Source organism: Tasmannia lanceolata, unplaced genomic scaffold (assembly GCF_043159265.1).
Source record: "Tasmannia lanceolata isolate RefF3 unplaced genomic scaffold, GAP_Taslan_0.1 ptg000002l, whole genome shotgun sequence".
NCBI classification, from domain to species: Eukaryota; Viridiplantae; Streptophyta; class Magnoliopsida; order Canellales; family Winteraceae; genus Tasmannia; species Tasmannia lanceolata.
Window position 1 is genome coordinate 21,428,178 of NW_027518679.1, and position 20,445 is coordinate 21,448,622.

General features: G+C 42.4%; 1 protein-coding gene across 4 annotated transcripts in view; it reads left to right on the forward strand.

The window, feature by feature from the left end:
* Positions 1-11,621, forward strand: part of LOC143887331 (mitochondrial Rho GTPase 1-like) — a 68,923-nt gene extending 57,302 nt beyond the window's left edge. For 3 of the 4 annotated variants that reach the window (XM_077391519.1, XM_077391464.1, XM_077391639.1), the window contains 3 exons: positions 2,878-3,064; positions 10,469-10,537; positions 11,202-11,621. In XM_077391519.1, the coding sequence (XP_077247634.1) occupies positions 2,878-3,064; positions 10,469-10,537; positions 11,202-11,251 (306 nt within the window). In that variant the 3' untranslated portion in view covers positions 11,252-11,621. The remainder of the gene's footprint in view (positions 1-2,877; positions 3,065-10,468; positions 10,538-11,201) is intronic. The other variant, XM_077391573.1, reaches the window with a different exon arrangement.
* Positions 11,622-20,445: the final 8,824 nt, after the last annotated feature.

A 20,445-nucleotide genomic window follows, 5' to 3' on the forward strand; every position in this document is an offset into this window, starting at 1 on the left:
AACTTTATAATTAAGAAATTCCTAAAGTGGCCCAATGTGCAAAGGTAGTGCCCCATAGAACTCTATTCCCCTAGAAGACTTTTCATATCCAAAACTAAAGTTTTAATCTTAGTTCATTCCATCTAGATATTTCATCTAAACTTAGTTCATTCTATCTAGCTATTTCCATCTAGGCCCCTCTCCTCTCATCTTAATTTCCATTCAGCAATAAGGCATGCTTGAGCCCACATCGGAAAACGATGAATTCCAATACGATTTCAATAGTTTCGGCCACTCAAAACTTTTGTTAAATTTTCCAAAATTATACTTACAATGTGTATAAAATAATCTGTGGATGAATTCATCAAATTATTTGAAATCCATAAACATGGATTGTGTTGAGGGACTTGGGGAGATTTCATGTTGATAATTTTAGCTCATTGCAATAACCTAATTGTGTCCCTAGAACAGGAATTACATTTATGATAGCAAATAAAGTTAGCTAATTCCTATAAAGGGAATAAAGTTAGTTAAACTGTTAAAGAGCCTGTGGACTTTGAAACCTTTCAATTATGGGCTATAAGGTGTTCATGTCATTGTGATCAAATGAATATTTGCATCATCAAGACCTCATATGTGGCGATGTGGCAGCCCTTTACACACACTACACCATTCATAAGAGTCACATGGTTTCAGCCACACTCTCTCTTGACACAACACTTGCATGCTCCTATACAATATCTACATCATCAAATATGAAGAAAATAATGTGCTTCACATGCCCAAGCTTGTGAGGCTTCGAGTCTTTATGCTTTGGCTTCAAGTCTCAACGCTTTTATTTTAGTGCCAAGTCAAGTGTGTTCGTTGACTTCAAGTGCAAGTGCCTCTTGTGAACCTTCTTCTTGTGAGCCTTTTGTGAGTCTTGTGAGAGTACTTTTGAGAGTAGATCCACTTCTTTTATTCATGCAAAGAAAGCTTTGAATGCAAGCTATCTACTGTATGCTCAAAGGTCCTTGGCAGGATTCCATATCCACATCATAACCAAACTTCCTCACATTTCTTTCTCATGAACCTTCTCTCTAAAATCAGGAACACCCTTCTTCTCTCTCTCTCTCTCTCTCTCTCTCTCTCTCTCTCTCTCTCTCTCTCTCTCTCTCAACAAATTGTCAGGGAATGCAGCAACATGCAATTTGGAAGGAAATACAACTTCAGTTCCAACCCTTCTTCGAGATTTAACCAAACTCAGTAAAGTGGTCCTAGATTGAAGATTATAACGAATGACTAGTTGGGTATTGTCTCCGCATCGGTCGTTGTCGTTTGTAATTATTCGTTCAACATGTTGGGTATTCGTTCAACATGTTTTCTACAAGGACACATCCCACATGTTTTGTTTTGCAATCCAAGCTTCATAATCATGGAGGCAACAAACTCTTATTACTGCAAAAGAAACATTGTCATTGCCTCAATGAACTGCATAGGGGTTGGGTTTTCGTCTATGAGTTTGCCGACACTTTGAATTTATTGCCGACACATGTGTCATGTCATGTCCGACACGACACCCGTGTCCACACGTGTCGACACTCGTTTAGACACTTTTAAGTGTACTGCTAGAAGTGACAATAACTTTATATGTATGTATGTGTTTGAGTGTGACTATTTTTAGATTTTTAGGAGTTGCCATATTAGATACCTCATAAGTCATATCCTTGTCGAAACTCTGCACACGAATCCGTGTCCACAAATCATGATTATATGCACTTTCTATTTTAGGCGTGTCCCTGTTTCTAGAATTTGGGAGTTCGCCGTGTCCGACACTCCATGTCCGTGTCGACACGCGACACTCGTGTCCGTGTCCACAAATCATAGGTTTTCGTTTGTTAGTTTTTGGGATTTTTTCTAATTTTCTTCTTCTTTTTGTTTCATGCTTCACACATGCCTTCTTACAAAAGGTTTCAAATTTTGATTTCACTATATGTTTCGGTCAACATAGAAATGGAAATTTGTCATTTTCAGTCGTAGGTTTTGTTGGAAATTCTGTAAAATCCCGAAAGTTTATGGAAATGCATGCAAATGATGGAAATTCATGATGAAAATATAGGAAATGCTAGAATAAGCACAAATGAAGACTTAGAAAGCATTGCATAAGAAGAGAATCATTCATAATGTTTTAACAAGATCAAATGCCTAGTGACATGCACTGTCACACATGTCTGTAACAGTAAGATTCATTTTAAACTCAGAATGTATACAACCATATATGCTTCAAATGAACGTAAGATGTAGGAAAATAGTCACGCCATTCATTAGAAATGGATAGTTAATTCTTTTTCTTTTTTTTGAGTTATTGAATTAATTGTTCAAAAGGAAAGATGATGTTTTTGAAGCATATATTAGTAATGGAAAATAGTCATTCCATTCGTTAAAAATGTAAAATAGTCACTTCATTTGTACTGAATTATCAGACATGCACGACAATGCAATCTACTAGGTATTTGATGTTAAACCTATATGGGTAGCTTTTGTACTGGCATGTATTTTTTACTTTTTGGCCTCATTATGTAGCTTTTGCACTGACGTGTATGTTTTACTTCTCAGTTAAGGTATTGAAAAGTGAGAAATGATATGGTGCCCGATCATCATGTCCTGTGTGGGGGGTACGACAAAAGTACCACCCTTGATGTTTGATCCACACCAGCCCAGCTGTTGGATCAAATATCAAGGGTGGTACTGCCCACACGGGACTTGACGCTCTGGCACCATATAAAAACTCTTGAAAAGTAATTATTTACCACACTGCAGATCATTTTTTCTTAAACTTAATTATTGTTAATTGTGGAGATAGGTGTAGAATATGCATTCGTTGTTAATCCACTGTTCCTGTTTGTTTTTCTCCAACAGGTCAGCCAGGATATGGGAATAGAAGCACCTATAACAGTCAGCGTGAAATTGGGAGATCTCAATAATGTGTTCCATAGGATTATCAGTGCAGCACAGCACCCCCATCTGAGCATTCCTGAGACTGAAGCTGGAAGAAACCGCAAGCAGTACCGTCGGCATGTTAACTGCTCTCTCATGGTTGTTTCTGGTATGTCTTGTAACCGTGGTTTTAAATTTCGACCCCCCTCTTCACAAAAAATGGAGAGATGAGTTGATGGATGTCAAGATCGAAACCGGAATCAGCCTAAAACCGGAAATTCGTTAAATTGATTTTTTTAAAAAATTTTCTTCCAAGATTTCGTCTGGAATTACCGAAATTTCGGCAATTTCGGCTGAAATTTCGTTATTTTTACTGTGTTTTGGCCGAAATTTCGCTTTCAGTTGAGTCCGAAACCGAAACCGAGATTTAAAACGATGCTTGTAACTTTGTTGTCAAGCTATTTATACCTGCATTATTTCATTAACATGTGAAACTGGGTGTTAAATAGATGAGGCACTTCTAAAAAACCATTTCTGATTCGACCAGACTCTACCTTGAAGACAAGTTACTTAGGAGCTATGTCACAAATATCTCTGTTATTTTCAAAATATAGCAATTTTATTGCGACATTTTGATAAAACGACAAAATCACAAAATAATCCTGAGAATTTAAAAAATATAGCTGTATTTTCATTTACGGCGATAATATCGTGGTTTTTTTTATGATATTTTAATTTTATATATTTTTTAATTTATTAATTTTTAAATAATTTTATTTTATTATTTATTTCCCAATATAAATCTGAAAAAATAAAAAAAATTAATATATCCCGAGATTTTCCCTTGCCGAGAAATTCCTGAGAACCATATTTGTGAGTTAGCTTAGGAGCCCAGTTGGTACAACCTATGCCAAGAGTTTTTTGGTTTTTTAGATGGTCCTCTTCATGAAATGGATCATGATGGCAGTGGCTACAAGCCTACAACAATGAGTGGTTTTAGATTATTTCTGATGGTAACCCCCATCCTCCCACGTATTTCGGTGGTATAGGTGATTCACTCAATGTCATGGTGGTCTAATCAGACATTTTCTCAGACTATGGGCCTCTTTGGATAGCTCCGAAAAATATTTGCATATTTGTTATACTGTATGTACATGTTTCTGAAGTTAAATATGATTTGCTAATAACGATTATAATGGCTTTTAATATGATATATATATATATATATATATATATATATATATATATATATATATATATATATATATATATATATATATATGAGTTAAGTGAAGCTACACATACATGTAGCTAACTTAGCTACACCGACGGCTTAAAATACAGTGGGCCCACATTATTTGGGTGATCCAAACCATTCATTTGATAGGACCTACATTGATAGGGTGTGCCCAAAAAATCAGCTCCATTGGATGATCTCAACCCTTCAAACTGTGGAGGCAAAAATGGACAGATTTGTGAAGGTTTTTACACGTCCATTTTTGCCTCCACAAATCGTAGGGTTGGGATGATCCTATGGAGCTGGTTTTTTGGGCACACCCTATCTATGTGAGGGCCCATCAAATGAATGGTTTGCATCACCCAAACAATGTGGGGCCCACTGTATTTTAAGCCGTCGGTGTAGCTAAGTTAGCTACACGTATGTGTAGCTACACTTCTCTCTCTCTCTCTCTCTCTCTCTCTCTCTATATATATATATATATATATATATATATATATATATATCATGGCTTACAAAGAAGCATAATATCCCTACAAATAAGGACCAATTTTGGTGACATCCAAAGAGGCCATAGATTGTTCATTTGATCTCAGTTGTGATATTTGAGCTATGTTTGGTTTGGATTTTGAGAATTGATTTTGATTAGTGGAACCAAAATTTAACACAAATTTGAGTAATCATCCATTGAATGAAAATGACTCCCATAAAAAAGTTTAATGGTATTGGGGGCTAGATGATGGTGCGGGACTACTTTGGTCACCACCGGAGGGGATCTCCGTGAGTGATCTGTTCGGATAACTCTAGAGGTAGGGGCTAATGTAATTGTGGCTATGGGATTGAGGGTCTGAAGGATGTATATCTAGACCTTATTGATGCGGATACTCAGTGCTAGATGCTCTCCAAGCGCTGAAACTACACAAGGATTGTTGCAGAAAGAGTCTTATACTCATTGGAAAAGGAAAATCCATACAGGCACAGTCTCAAATTTCGCCACGGCGGAGCCATGGTTTTGAAAGACTTGATCTGGAACGAACCAGTCCAACATGTAACTGGAGAGTAGCCACGGCGGAACCATGGTTTTGAAAGAGTAGATTTGGAACGAACCAATCCAACAGGTAGCTGGAGAGTAGCCAATAGACAGTATGAAGGAAATAGAAGGACTTTTCCTCCTCCGCGCTCAGATCGAGATTGGTACTACCATGACTGCGGATATTACAATTTCGTTCAACGTCATTGCTGCCGGAAGTGTAACATGAGTAAAATTTTAGGACCTCCTGGCAAGGATAGTGCTCTGGACCCTGACAGGGGCGAGGGATCCCGAAGCTCTGGAGTCTAAAGTAGATTCCCGTCCCCCTGACTGAGGTAGCGGAGCGTAAAATAGTTCTAAAGAGATGTCTAGTGGGTTGTATGAAAGGCAGCTCTTTGGAATCTTGATGTGGTCTAGGAATCGGCCAAAAATCCTGGGAGGTTCCAGATCTCCCAAAACCTTTTATGGTCAGTCCAGTAGAGATTTTATTCTGTTTTAATTCCAAATCCCAAGCCTCTCGGATCCTTTGATGCGGTGGGGAGGCCTTGGGGGTCATGTTTCCTCCCGTCAAACATGGAACCCAGCTTTTAATACAGGAGCGAAGCCTATATGGATTCGACTCTACGTTATTCCTTTACATGTTCATCGCTTGAAGCTATGGGAACATGTTTTGGTCAGGTCCTTCAAGCCAAATTATCTAGGGATCATGACAATTGCTTGGCCTTTGCATCTCCTCACCGCGGACTGGAAAAATTTGCCACCTTTTATTAGTTTGAGATAGAAGGTAAAAACTTCTTAGTGGAAGTTAAGATTGTGCCTGAGGACAATGCCCTTAATGAAGAACATTCCTCGGATGCCTCTATAAGTAAAGAAAGCATTCAAAACGAGGAAGGCAAGAGATTTTTAGGTGAAATGTTGGCGGTGGAAAAAAATTTCCATGATAAGGAAAGAACGGGAAAAGCAGTTTCCTTGAACGGTCAGGAAAAAGAAATTTGACCGTTGCCAAAGGCCCAATTCAAATTTGAAACAAATCCAAACCAGCCAGAGACGTCACTTGCTAGTCTGTTGCGACCTCAAGCAGTAGAGGATCATTTAGCCAAGGCGCATGAGCAATACGCGTCTAATGCAAGGACATGTGGCATCACCAGAGAGGAGTCCAAGACCTGAAGGATAGAAGGAAAAGACAATAAGACGTCTTTTGTTTCTGTTAGAGTATATCAAGATCTGACCGTTGGATCTATTTGGTTATATTAGATTCGGGAGTTTGTTGGATGGTCTAATCACGATAGATTAGGATAGGATTATCTCTTTGGATCTTATCGTTTACCAAGCTTATCCTTATCTCATCTGTAAGTGCTTATTTAAGCACAGTTTATTGTTAATGAAATTGATTGGAGAATTAGCAGAAATCTAGAATTCAATATGGTATCAGAGCGAATCAATCCGACCTTTGCCTGAGCACATCGTCTTTGATCCCGTCCTCCGTCGGACGGCTAGATTCCCCGTCCGCCGGTCCCGTCGATTGATTCCCATCACGATCTTCATCCAAACTGCTGCAACTCAAACCTCAACTACATCAACCGAATACAATATCTTGTCGTTTTTTTTTCTTCTTCAATAAAAGCATTAATCCCTCTTGGGCTGTGGTCACTGGTCATGCCTCAAAATGAAGTGAAAAGTGCACACCCCCACTTTGATGCCACACTTCTCCTTTAATCCGAGATTCATAGAAATCTTAAATTCAATATGGTATCAAAGCCTATTGATATCCTGGCGCCCATGCTCTACTCCAAGGCCTCAAAATCTTCTTCCAGTGCCTCAAAACCTTCTTTGTGGAGAAGAGGAAAATGTATTGTTTTTTAGGGCCTTCCTTTTGCATGAACCAGAAGGTAAAGTATGCACTCTTTTTCATGCCAGATCTTGTCACTGGCGGAGACACCAAGAAGGGAAACAGTGGGAAATGCAGTTCCTATTTTCACTCTCAAATACCTTTTGTCCTTATCCTATTCATCAAGCCATAGATTGATAATGACACCCATTTTCTTTGCCCAAGAAAATCCATTTCAATATCTGACATGCACATCTCTCTTCTAACCCCAAAATTGATGTGGACACCCCCTTTTGTCTTTAGAAAAATTATTGGATTTGATTCTCTTTATGTTCACCCTTTCGTTATCCATGTACCCCTAAATTTATATATGCACTCTTTCCCATGCCATGTCCTAAGTTTCAAAGTTCTCCATGATCGCTGCCGCATTATTCTCAGCCGCAAATTGCCACTTCTCTTTACCTTTTCTTTTTTTTATTCCCTCTATATTTTCTTCTTCTGCCTATTTGAGTTGAGGTACCTCTTTGAGGTGCGTGCCTAAAATAGGAGCTCTATTCAGTTGAGGGGCCTCAATTCTTTGAGGTTCGTGCCTCAGAGAGTCAAATTCCATGAAGATCAGTATGCCGACCCATGATGTCTTGCCCATTGTGGCTCATTCTCACCTATCGAGGCTTCCTTCTGCCTATCGAGGCTTTAGTCCATTGTGAACCCATTTCCAAAAGGTTCGGTAGTCAAAACCGGCCTAATGACTCGCCCATTCCGGCTTGAGTCCAATCCAGTTGATTGAAATTCTTCGCAGCTCATCTTTCATGTGGCACATTCTTCAACAACATGTGGCAATTTGTCTTCAGCAATACCAACAACATGCGGGCATCAATCGTAGCAGTGTGCATCAAAATTTGCAAATTTTTATATTTCTTTTGGGGTTATCTATTGTAATCAAACGTATATTGATTTCCAATCCATATACCTTTGAGGGGGCATGTTAGAGTATATCAAGATCTGACCGTTGGATCTATATGGTTATATTAGATTCGGGAGTTTGTTGGATGGGCTAGTCACGATAGATTAGGATATGATTATCTCTTTGGATCTTATCGTTTACCAAGCTTATCCTTATCTCATCTGTAAATGCTTATTTAAGCACAGTTTATTGTTAATGAAATTGATTGGAGAATTAGCAGAAATCCAGAATTCAATAGTTTCTAAGGGTACAAAGGAATTAATAAGCTACAAAAAGGGGAAAGTCCATGCACGCCTTTCAACATCATGGGATTCATAATCATAGATCCTCAACCCTAGAAGCTACAGGGGGTTAACCCCTCTATAAGAGGAAATTGCCAGGGCGGTATTTTAGCTGTCGAAAGCAGAAAAAGAAAGACTTCCTTGCTCGAGTCTTAATGATGCTGGAAAAGTTTGAGCAGAGCGGGGATTCCTCTCCCTCAAGTGAAGATGCAATCCTGATTATAAGGGGAAGTGGGAAGCTGTTAGAGTCGAGGGATTGGGGGTGGAAAAAAAAGAAGTCCTTCAAGAAGAGTGGTTATGACAAGAATAGGCTAGTTGTGGGTCGGCAACGAAAGGTGAGATTGCCTTGAAATATCTGGAACTACAGTGGAAGAAGTTTGAGGAGCCAAAAGGCAAGGAGGAGGAGCTGTTTCACTTGACCGGAAAAAGATCGATTGAGGAGGTCTGTATACCAGTCTATAAACTACCATTTTTTCAAAAGCAATTGGAAGAGGAAAGAAATGCTCTTAAGGAGGCTAGTGGTATTGGGGAGGATCATCAGAATGAGGTGGGACCTTTGAGCCCGGCTATGAAGTCTATTATGTTGAGGGATTCTACGTTGGATAGGGACCTTAGTAGAAAAGTTAAGGAATGTCTTAAAAGGGCTGAGCAATCCCCGTAGAGGAAGAAAAGGGAGCATCAGGAGACTTTGGGAAAACCATAGTGGAGGATGTAGAGCAAGTTTAGTCCGAGTTGCATGAGGGGAAGACCATACTGGAGGATGATGACCAAAACTACTCGGGAGAATTTGAGGAGATGACCAAAATGGGTAATGCACTGGACATAGGCTACAAGGAAGATGTCGAAGAAACAAAAAGAATGTTGATATTGAGAAAAGAGACGCGGATGAGAAGAAAGGTAAGACCCCTGGCCGTGGAAGCCGAGAGCTCAAAGTTCTCAGTAAATGAAGTAGGGGCTTCTTGTGTGAATAGATGGGGCGAAGGCTTTTTGGGGGTGGGATGGTCCTGAATTTTGTTTTTGTTTATGCTAGGATGTTAGTATCTGGTTGTTGCAAGGGTGGAAATTTTGTCGGGGGCTGGAAGCCCATGTTAAAAGTTTTTTATTCAAGATATAAGGATGGGTAGTTAGTTTTATCTGAACGTGCTTGAGGGACTCTGTCCTTCGCTGCTCAGGGGAGTTCTTCTCCCTTAGATAACCTTTCCTACCCACGGTGGTGGTTCATATAAAGGTGGGTGAAAAAATGCTTTAGGTCCTTGATGTTCTTGAAGGCATATTTACTCCTTGGTTTCTTCATGGTTGATGTTGATGTTTCTGTCTTTGGATGTTTGTTGGATGGTATAGTGAAGGGCTGAAGCAAGGGTTGCTATGGAAGGAATTCTAGAAGTTGGTGTTCTGTTTAGGGATGTGAGAAGTTTGTATACATTTTTTTATGCTTTTTTTGGGTTCATGGAGTATGCCCCTCGACCACCATACTATGTAATTCCTGGCGGGACTATTGGTCCCCTGTTTATTCCATGGTATGAATACAAGTCACTTTTCAAACAAAATTTGAGTAATCAGTTTTGGGCTCAAATCAATTCTTAAAATTCAAAATCAACAGGGCCGTCGCGTTTTAACTCTGCATTTTCAAAACAATAGTGCACTAAAATTCATTTTTTTTGTAAAAAAAAAACACAGTAACAGAGATTTTATTAATGCAGTCGTTCCAAGTACAGAGAGGGGACAGCGCATGCCCCCAGCCAACACCTACAGTCCCAGTCCCCCCTTGCTGACACTATAATTCATGTTATATATATATATATATATATATATATATTATTTTTTTCCTGCCTTAATTTGGGCAACTTTTATTTAAAATTTAGGGGGTGGCTTCTCTAATACCAAACAATTTCTTTAAAACAGTATGCATCAACATTGTGCATAAGCAGGTGTGTGCATGTCTGTTTGCATTCTCTTCTGCCGTTTATCTTTGGCTACTGATATTGCCACTACCGTGTTTTGATAATTGCAATACCTCAGTCTGTCTTTTCTTTATTAATTGGCTTGTGAGAGCTTTTTGGGAACTGTAATACCCTTTGACAGCTCTTTAAATAATAAAAGCCATGATGGGTTCGTGCAATTAACAAATCATGGTTGTGCTGATATCATTTCCCCTATCTTTTTATGCATATTTACTATCTCCTCTTCCTGACATTTTTCTTGAATAATTACTATTGCTATTTCACTGAGGCAGTTGGGGCTGCAGTTGCGATTGTTGGTCTTGCAGCTTACAGAGTATATTCAACAAGGAAAAATGCATCCGGTTAGCTTCCTCATCGCGTACTGACTAGGGTTGGAATTGGTTGTGTTTCTTTATTCAGTTTTGGAGGTTTATCCTCAATGTTCTTCTTCTTTTTTGACTATTCATTAGTTTTTATAGAGCAGTTACAATTTTCCAGAGGCTGGAGAAGGAAATTTTTGGCTTTAAGTTGTGTCTAGTTTTTCTCCCATCTTTTTTTAATGGCATTTTTCTCCTATTTGAACTCTTTTTTTTCTTCCAATTTGCTGTCTCCATCTTTAAAATGGCTTGTTACGAACCCGAATCGGTTCATAACGTGATTGATCTTTTTAGAGGGAAGATCAGCCTCTTGATCCATTTCGAGGGAATGATCAATCCTCCTTTGTGCAAAAAGACACAATTCTAAGATAATTTCTTCATTCCTTTCATTAACATTAGCATGTGCGTATATAAAGCACTTACAAATAAACATAGAAAGATCTTATGATAAGAATAGAAATAGCCAAATAAAGATTATCCTAATCTAAGTAGGTATCCTAATCCAACATAACTACTATATATATTAAGATATGAGCTATTTCCTAGTAGTAAGCCCAACATTTGAAATGTAGTTTTGAGTTGATCTGTTATTCAGTCTTCAATTAGAAAATTGACTCACCTCCCAAAACTATTAATTGTTAATAACCAGATCTTGGAATCACAGTGAGCCATCAGACTGCCAGTGGCTCGGACCTATGATTCATCTGAGCCGTCCACTTGATGGGCCCTGCTTTGGATTTCTGTGTCCTGTAAGTCACAAAATATAAGACCCGAACATCCAATGATATGTTATTTTTGGCCCCTTTTCTTCGAACTCACTTCAATTTGAAAATTGTAGGACTATGAATTTTTCATATTTTTTCTGCCTTGGACCAACCCGAACCCAATTTATTCCAACCTGACCTGATTTGGAAAATTGATTTGGGTTAGGGTTGAGGATTTGGGTGCTCGGGTTGGGCTAGTTTGGTCTCGTTCAGGAGAACAGCCACTGAAAGGACCTAGTACCACTTGTAAGGTGATCATGATCTTGTTGCTATCGCCTCATGTACTCTTACTATTTTTCCTTCTCGTACTCTTACTATTTTTCCTTCTCTAACTAGAGTTTTTTTTATTTATACATATGGTATGCTCTCGTATTTAATGCTCCATACATTTATAATCTCTTATATCCTGTTGTTAGGCCACTAACCGAGATTGTTCCTACATTGATAATTTATAATCTCATAATCTCTTATTTCTGATAATAGAAAAAATCTAGTGATATAAGATATAAGAGCGTACTATCTTAGAAAATAGTATTCAAAGTACAGAGAAATTATATGATGAAGTGCCGTATAAACACGTAAAGGTGGTACGATAAAGGTACCACCCTTGATATTTCATCCAATAGGAGCTGCTGTTGGATCAAATATCAAGGATGGGATGATGAGTACGTGTTCATGAGGTCCTTCGTCATTTAATTTCTCTCAAAATACATATACTTTACAATGCTATATATAGTTACAACATAGGGGAGTGACCAGAAAAAAGAAAGTACAAAAGAAAATAGGTTTCAAAATTCACCTATCGGGGGGTAGACTTATGTCTAAAATTTTATAGGGAAACGATAAATGCGCCCCTTTTCATTACTAGGGATACCCAGCTACAGTGTATCTATGACTGCAAAGGTGCCGATGTACTCCACATTTGAAGGAATGGAGTGACATGATTGCCACATACAATGCAGCTGGGTGTCCCAAGTGATGAAAAGGGGCGCATTTTTCATTTCTCTATTTAATATGGTCTAGTATCTTATATAAAAAGATGGCATTGGGAATATAAAATATAAGTGGTAAAGGCACATGGGTGTAGTTGGATTAAAGGCTTACCCTGATTACGTGCAGCAACTCACGGACAGTATAATTTCACCTCTAATGAGGGCACCAGCATCCCTCAAACGGTTAATTCTTGGATTATTTTTATGTAATTGCATTCGAGTAAATTAATGACAATGAACCTCGTGCACAGTTCAACAATGAAATGTATACCAGAATTAAGTAAGGCCACGTTTGGATACCCACAAGATTTAGATTTGGATTTCTCACATTTGGCAGTTGAGATTTAGATGTGGATCAAATCCTTAAATTTCCAAATCAGCTACAACAGTGAAAAAAAGATCTGATTTTCAAATCTGTTCTCTCTCTCTCTCTCTCTCTCTCTCTCTCTCTCTCTCTCTCTCTCTCTCTCTCTCTCTCGTACAACACGAGCATGAAGATTATTGATGTATTTTGTATCCAAAACTCAAATCCAAATCCAAATCCATATACAAAAACATGAGGATTCCAAACGTGGCCTAATTGGGTATCAAAATCTAAGAGTTCCTACTTGTGTAGGCAACTGATGTTTTTCGGTGGCCGAAAAAAAGAGGACATGCACACAATGAATCAAAGGTCTTTAGCTGCTAATTTACTGTTCAGGCATCCAAAGTATGAGCTGAGCACATCTTGGCAACGTCTAATAAAGCACCACTCAGAAGACCTTTTGTTTTTGTTAATAAAACTGACTTCAGATCAATATCTAGATCAGTCTGCTTGGTCAGATTGCCTGCCCAACAAAGATAATCAAGAGAAATCAAAAGTTCAACACAACATCCACTCACTATCAAGAGTTACAAACACCAATGGAGAGGAACCAGAGCTGGATCAATGCAACGAAAGAAGAGAATCTCATCAAGGGAGAGTCAGCAACCGAACTCCATATCATCCCACAAGGAGCAAGAACCATTGACCCTATAAATACCAAGTTAACAACCAGTCTATAGGGTCCTTGCAAAACCAACCCTAAAATCACAAACTCACCCCCTTTTTTTAATATAACTCACCCCTCAAAATCCCAAGAATAATGATATGGAAGCCGATTTGGGAACCTGAGCAGGGAACCAGAATAACCTCTAAGCTCTAATAACCTCTAAACATGCTGACAAGTTCTTGCGTTTTGTTTTTCTCTTAAAATGGCACGACTACCCTCTGAAACATCCACCATAATTATAATTCATGCATATCATGCACGAGTAGAGGTCCAGAATCCTTTTTGCCCATGTCTTACCAATATCGATTAAAAAGCATCAATCATAGACTAGTTATCTCATAACCAACATATCAAGTTACTCATTTTGATAAAAGAATATGATATAAACATGTTTTAACAGGAAACAAAACAGTTTACAAAGTTTAATGTGAAGGTCAAATCGATAGAATGTAAAATTGCCAAAACAGTCCTCTGCCGGGGACTAAACCGGATAGCACCATTATCCAATTAATCCGAGTGGGAAGGGATTAATCGAATCACCAAATAGGTTCTGATGGTGCTACAATCATCCCAAATCAATGTAACAAAAGTTTATACCTGGGTCATAAACTTCTGAAACAAGTTTGGGAGATATGTGTAAATTACATAACTTGTCCAATCCATAACTCTCGTTCCGTTCATCGGACTTTGATGATTTCAGATTAATTGGAATCTTATTCGAGTATACTTTCCAACGATCCAGTAAGACCATCACAAAAAATCCAGCAAATAGATCAAACCCGCTGATCTTTGCAAAACAGTCTCTATGTCTATTAATCACACAAAATAGTTTAGGAATATCGGATAGTAGGGATAAAACGTCGAGGCTCACAATGAATTATCGCATGATCTATCTTTGATTCGTTAACCCCCTAATCTATTCCCTATTTGCTCTAATACCAATTGTTAGAAGGGTTTTCACTCTAGGCAGGATCGTTATGCGATGCGGTACATTAAAATCTCATCGAACAAAAATTTTACTTTCAATCTTGTCGTAAACCCAAGATCCTAGAGTCTAGATGATCTGATGGTGATTAAATAAATACAAAGAAAAGGAAATATACATTACTTACTGCTGGAAAAGAAATCATCCGCTTGATCTACTCCTCAAAGGTTGCGATCGTTCTCAACAGACCAATCGGCGCAAGCCGAATTAATGGCCTCCTTTCAACGGCACAAGGGGAAGAACGAGAAGTTTTTTTTTCTTCAAATACTTTTGATATAGATAGAAGTATAAAGTGAATTAAATAAATAATATGGAGCTTTTTAGTCTTCTTGAAGATGAAAAACACAAGAACTAGAAGATATGAGAGAGGGATAGATAGAAAGAGAGAGTTGATAGGGATTTGAGTTGGACGGAAATTCTCGGTATTGAATTTTTGTGCAACTCCCATGATGGGGTATAAAAAACAGCAGCCAACTAGCTGTCGACACGTGGCCCCGGATGGCCCACTACAAATCCAGCGTCAGCCCAGGGGTATTCTGGTAATTACCTCAGAGTAGGTAAACTTAAACCTATAACAGGTCGACACCTGTCCTGGGGTAGGTAATCCAACCATCCCAGGCTTCCCTCCATAAAAGGCCTTTCAGGGCTCAGACCGAGAATAATAACTTCTCAACCTACCACTCTTAAAAATTTGCTCTGCACTCCTGCTCATACTGACTTGAGTGTCGAAGGGCCTGTCCGGAGTAACGACTCCGGGTTGGTCTTCTGACCTCGTCTGCTCTTGTGCAGGACTCAGCTCCTTCACTTCGGTTCCGCAGGACTCAGCTCCTTCACTTCGGCTACTCAGGTCCTCCAACGCAGCTCTGACGTCACTGCCGTATCTGTTACCGATTTTTGGCCTAACAGATTGGCGCCATCCGTGGGACCGCGAACTAAAAGCTGTTCAAATCCTCTTACAAAATGGCAGGACGGAGGAATGCTCGGGTACCAACCGCACGAAATACTCGAACCGTGCTACCTCGCAGGACCCGGAATGAGCGAATCGCCTCACAAGTGGTGGCTACTTCTGCTACAGCAGAACAGAGCCCGACTCGTTCGGAACACCTCAATCCCACGCCCACTCCGGATCAAGTTCAAGCTCTCTTTCAACAGATGACGGCTCTTGTCGGTCAATACCAACAACTAATCCAAGCGTCTCCCCAACATCCTCCAGAAGCTCCACGACCTGTACAGGAAAGGTCGAATATCCACAGGGGAGAGTCAGCGCGCCGCGGTGAAGACCGGACTCACCACTCAAGGCAAGTCCATCACTCCAGAGCCAGGCATGCCCATACAGAGCCTCAACGCCGGCGGAGATCACGGTCTCGCTCTGCACGAAAGTACCGAGCCCATGAAGACCACGCACAGCAAGAAAAATCCCGGCGTCGTCGAAGGAGTCCGGAAAGTCAGTCCGGCTCTGCGGTGAGCCCGTAAGTGGAGAGAAACAAGTCGCTGAACCGACCAGACCGTAGAGCTGATCCGATGCTACGAAGGATAGAAGAAATGGACCACCGTATAGAAGAACTGGCAAAAGATCAGAGCCGGCCTGCTGCGCGGGCGTTCTCAAGCAGAACGCCGTTCACCGACGATGTTATGAACGTCCCGGCGCCCACAGGGTTTAAAATGCCAACCGTCCCGCAATATGACGGGACCACTGACCCTGTGGACCATTTGGAGACGTTCAGAACGATGATGCTCCTCCACGCCGCGTCCGATGGCTTCCTCTGCAGAGCATTCCCGACCACACTGACTGGTGCGGTCCGGGACTGGTATTCAAGGATCAAACCGAACTCCATCATAAACTTTGAAGACTTTGGGGACGATCTGGTCCGCCATTTCATGAGCAGCCGTAGGCCAAGGAAAACAACAGCATCCTTGATGGCCTTACGACAGGAGGACAATGAACCTCTGAAGGTGTTCGTCATCCGTTTCAATAGAAAGGCACTCCAAGTGCCGAATTTGGATCCCTCAGCGGCCATGAACGCGCTCCTCACAGACGCTAGATCCAACGACTTCCGCCAGTCAGTGGCTCGCCAAAGCCCGCACTCACTCGCGGATCTGATGACAGGAGCAGAGGAATATATAGCAGTGGAAGAAACACTGGCGGCCCTAGACTCAAATTGGAGGATAACCTCTGAAGACAAAAACCCTACCAAGGAGCGTAGGGATGACAAGGCCCCTAGAAGAGAGAAGTCCCCCCAGAGGAGGTAAGAGAACTTTACCCCTCTCAACACCTCCCGGAGACACATACTGGCCGCAATCAGAGGAGAAGAGTTCATAAGGTGGCCGACCAGAATGATCTCCAAGGGAAACAAGAGAGACAAATCGAAGTACTGTCGGTTCCACAGGGACCACAGTCACGACACAGACGAGTGCTGGCAGCTCAAGGAAGAAATCAGCTGCTGATTGGCCAGGGATACTTGAAAAAGTATGTCATAAGTGACGGTCACTAAAGAGAACGCAGAGAAAAAAGTCCTCAGGGCCGTAGCCCTCGACGGTCACAGCCGCCCCCTGCACGGGATCAATCTCCCCCGCCATCCAGTCCACGACCAGAGGCACGCCGGTCCCAGCCAAAGGGTCATCAGCACGATTATGGGCGGACCGGCCGCTGGAGGCACATCATCTGCTGCTCGAAAAGCATACGCACGCCGAGTCAACGCCGTGCACACCAGCAAAAAGATGAAGACAACCAACCCCCTAAAGCAAAATAAGCACAAGGAAAGAGCAATAGACCGGACCAACCTACAAAAACGAAATGGTCCCTACGGGAGAATGAGATCTCCTTTTCAGATGCGGACCTCGACAACTTGATACTACAAAACGACGACGCCCTGGTCCTAACTATGCTCGTCGCGAACTGGGAGCTGAAGAAAATCTTTGTTGCAACGGGAGTTCGGCCGATATCCTTTACTATCATGCTTTCGAGAGAATGATGATCAGAGACGACCGTTTGAGGCCGGTAAATTCCGATATGTTCGGTTTCTCTGGGGAGGTCGTGAAAGTGGCAGGACAGATTGAACTCCCAGTTCTCATCGGAAAGCCGCCCTGTCAAGCTTTCGCGATGGTCAACTTCCTGGTAGTAAGGGCCACTTCGGTTTATAACGCTATCTTGGGGCGACCCGGCCAGAACTTAATCCTCGCAGTCGGTTCAGCATATCACCAAAAAATAAAATTCATAACGCCAAACGGCGTGGGAGAAGTCCGAGAAGACCAACCACACTCCAGGGAGTGCTATGCCATGGCACTCAAGGGCAAAAATGGGGTGGAATCGCTGCCGATTGAGCTACTCGATCTGAGGGACGAAGCCTAGGGGACTCAGCCCGCCGAAGACCTCATATGCATCCCTCTGTACAAAGGTGATAATGAGAAAGTCGTTCAGATCGGCTCCTCTCTAGGCAGCAGCACCCGGCACAGCCTCACCCAGTTTCTTCAAGACAATGCAGACGTCTTTGCATGGGCTCCCGTTGACATGCCCGGCATAGACCCGGAGGCAGCACGCACAGACTTGGTGTTGACCCAACCTGTAGGCCGCTGAAACAGAAAAGAAGACATTTCGCCCTCGAAAGGCGGCAGGCGATAAAAGAAGAAGTGGAGAGGCTCTTAAGCGCTGACTTCATTCGAGAAATCCAATACCCAGACTGGCTGGCAAACGTGGTCCTGGTGAAGAAGACAAATGGAAAGTGGAGGACCTGCGTTGATTTCACTGATCTGAACAAAGCCTGTCCCAAGGACAGCTATCCGCTCCCAAAAATCGATCAGCTCATTGATGCCACTGCAGGTCACGAGTTACTGAGTTTCATGAACGCCTTCTCCGGATACAACCAGATCAGAATGTATGAGTCAGATATACCGAAGACTTCCTTTGTAACAGATCAGGGGACGTACTGTTACCGTGTCATGCCCTTCGGCCTAAAAAATGCCGGGGCCACGTATCAGAGGCTCGTGAACAAGCTCTTCCATAATCAGATTGGCCGTAACATGGAAGTCTACTTAGATGATATGCTGGTCAAAAGCCGAAGTGCGCAAGATCATGTATCCGACTTGAGAGAAACATTCCAAGTCCTAAGAGAGCATAACATGAAACTTAACCCCACCAAGTGCACTTTCGGTGTCAGCTCGGGAAAGTTCTTGGGGTTTATGGTAAGCCGAAGAGGGATAGAGGCCAATCCAGAGAAGATCAAGGCCGTGGTGGAGCTCACTTCACCGAAAACCATCAGAGAAGTGCAATGGCTAACGAGAATGGTGGCCGCACTCGGGCGCTTCATCTTGAAGTCCGCAGAGAGATGACTGCCTTTCTTCAACGTCGTTAAAGGAATCAAGACTACACCTTGGACAGCTGAGTGCCAGACCGCATTCGAAGAGTTGAAGCAGTACTTGTCTTCTCCACCGCTGCTGACAAAGCCGGAACCGGGGGAGGAGCTGCTCCTATACCTGTCCGTGAGCCCCATGGCTCTAGCAGCCGTCCTAGTTCGTGAAGAGCACAGCCAACAAAAACCGGTCTACTATGTCAGCAAGGTCCTGCATGATGCCGAGATCAGGTACCAGCGGGTCAAGAAATTGGCCTACGCCCTGATCATGGCAGCCAAGAAATTGAGGCCGTATTTTCAAGCCCACACAATAAAGGTCCTGACCGATCAGCCGCTCAGGCAAGTTCTCCATAGGCCGGACACCTCAGGACGACTCGTGAAATGGGCCGTGGAACTGAGCGAATTCGATATCCAGTACATGCCTAGACCAGCGATAAAGGCTCAGGTGCTGGCAGACTTCGTGGTTGAATGCACCATCCCCCAGCAGAGCACTGAACCTGAAATTGTCCAAACCCCGGCTGTGGAGAAGGAAACCACAACTGAGGAGCGAACAGAAGATGGGACTGAAGCAGAAATCGTCCTTGTACCAGCAGAGCAGGATCCATCAACCACCGAACCACTCTGGGAAGTGTACGTGGACAGATCTTCGAACAAGGGTGGCTGTGGAGCCAGTTTGATTCTCACCGGGCCTGACAACTTCACTTTAGATTACGCCCTAAGGTTCGGATTCTGTGTGTCCAACAATGAGGCAGAATATGAAGCCCTCCTTGCCGGAATGAATCTCGCAGTCCAGACCAGCGCCCAAAGGCTGAAAGCATACTGTGACTCCCAGCTGGTTGCAAACCAGATTCAAGGGGTCTATGAGGCCCGTGACGAACGTATGATCAAATACCTCTCCAAGGTCCGCCAGTTAGCCAGCAAGTTCAAAACTTTTGAGGTCATCAGAATCCCCAGAATAGAAAACACAAAAGCAGATGTGTTGTCTAAGCTGGCCGCATCCGGATACACCACTCTCGGGAGTATATGTATGGAGTTTCTACAGAAATCTAGTATCGAAAATGAGGCCACCGAAGTGATGCAGGTGGAACACGAGTCCTGTTGGATGGACGAAATCATTGAATACCTATGTAGCGGGAAGCTTCCCGAAGCCAAGAAGGAAGCCCCCAAAGTGATACAGAGAGCAGCTCGGTTTTCCCTCGATGGTGAGAGCCTGTACAAAAGGTCGAACACCCTCCCATACCTAAAGTGCGTCCGGCCCAGCAACGCCGCTTACGCCCTACAAGAGACGCACGAAGGAATTTGTGGGGAACACCTGGGGCAAGGCTCTAGCAATCAAAGTGCTGCTGAGAGGCCTGTACTGGCCCACCTTAAGACAAGACGCACTGAGCCTGGTCAAGAAGTGCGGGAGATGCCAAAAGTTCTCTCCCACCATCCACCAACCAGCTGTGTCAATGGCCCCGATCATCAGCCCACTCCCCTTCACAGTATGGGGGATGGACATCTTGGGCCCCTTTCCACCAGCCTCAGGAAGGCGCGCGTTCATAGTAGTGGCCATCGACTATTTCACCAAGTGGGTGGAGGCCGAACCTCTAGCCCAGATCACAGAGCAAAACATGCGGAACTTCTTTTGGAAGTCGGTTGTTTGCAGGTTCGGGATCCCCCGCGTCTTGATAACAGACAACGGTAGACACTTCGACTGCCGGAACTTCCGAAAATTCTGCTCTAACTTGAAGATCGAACAGAGATTTACTTCAGTGGCGCACCCTCAGACGAAT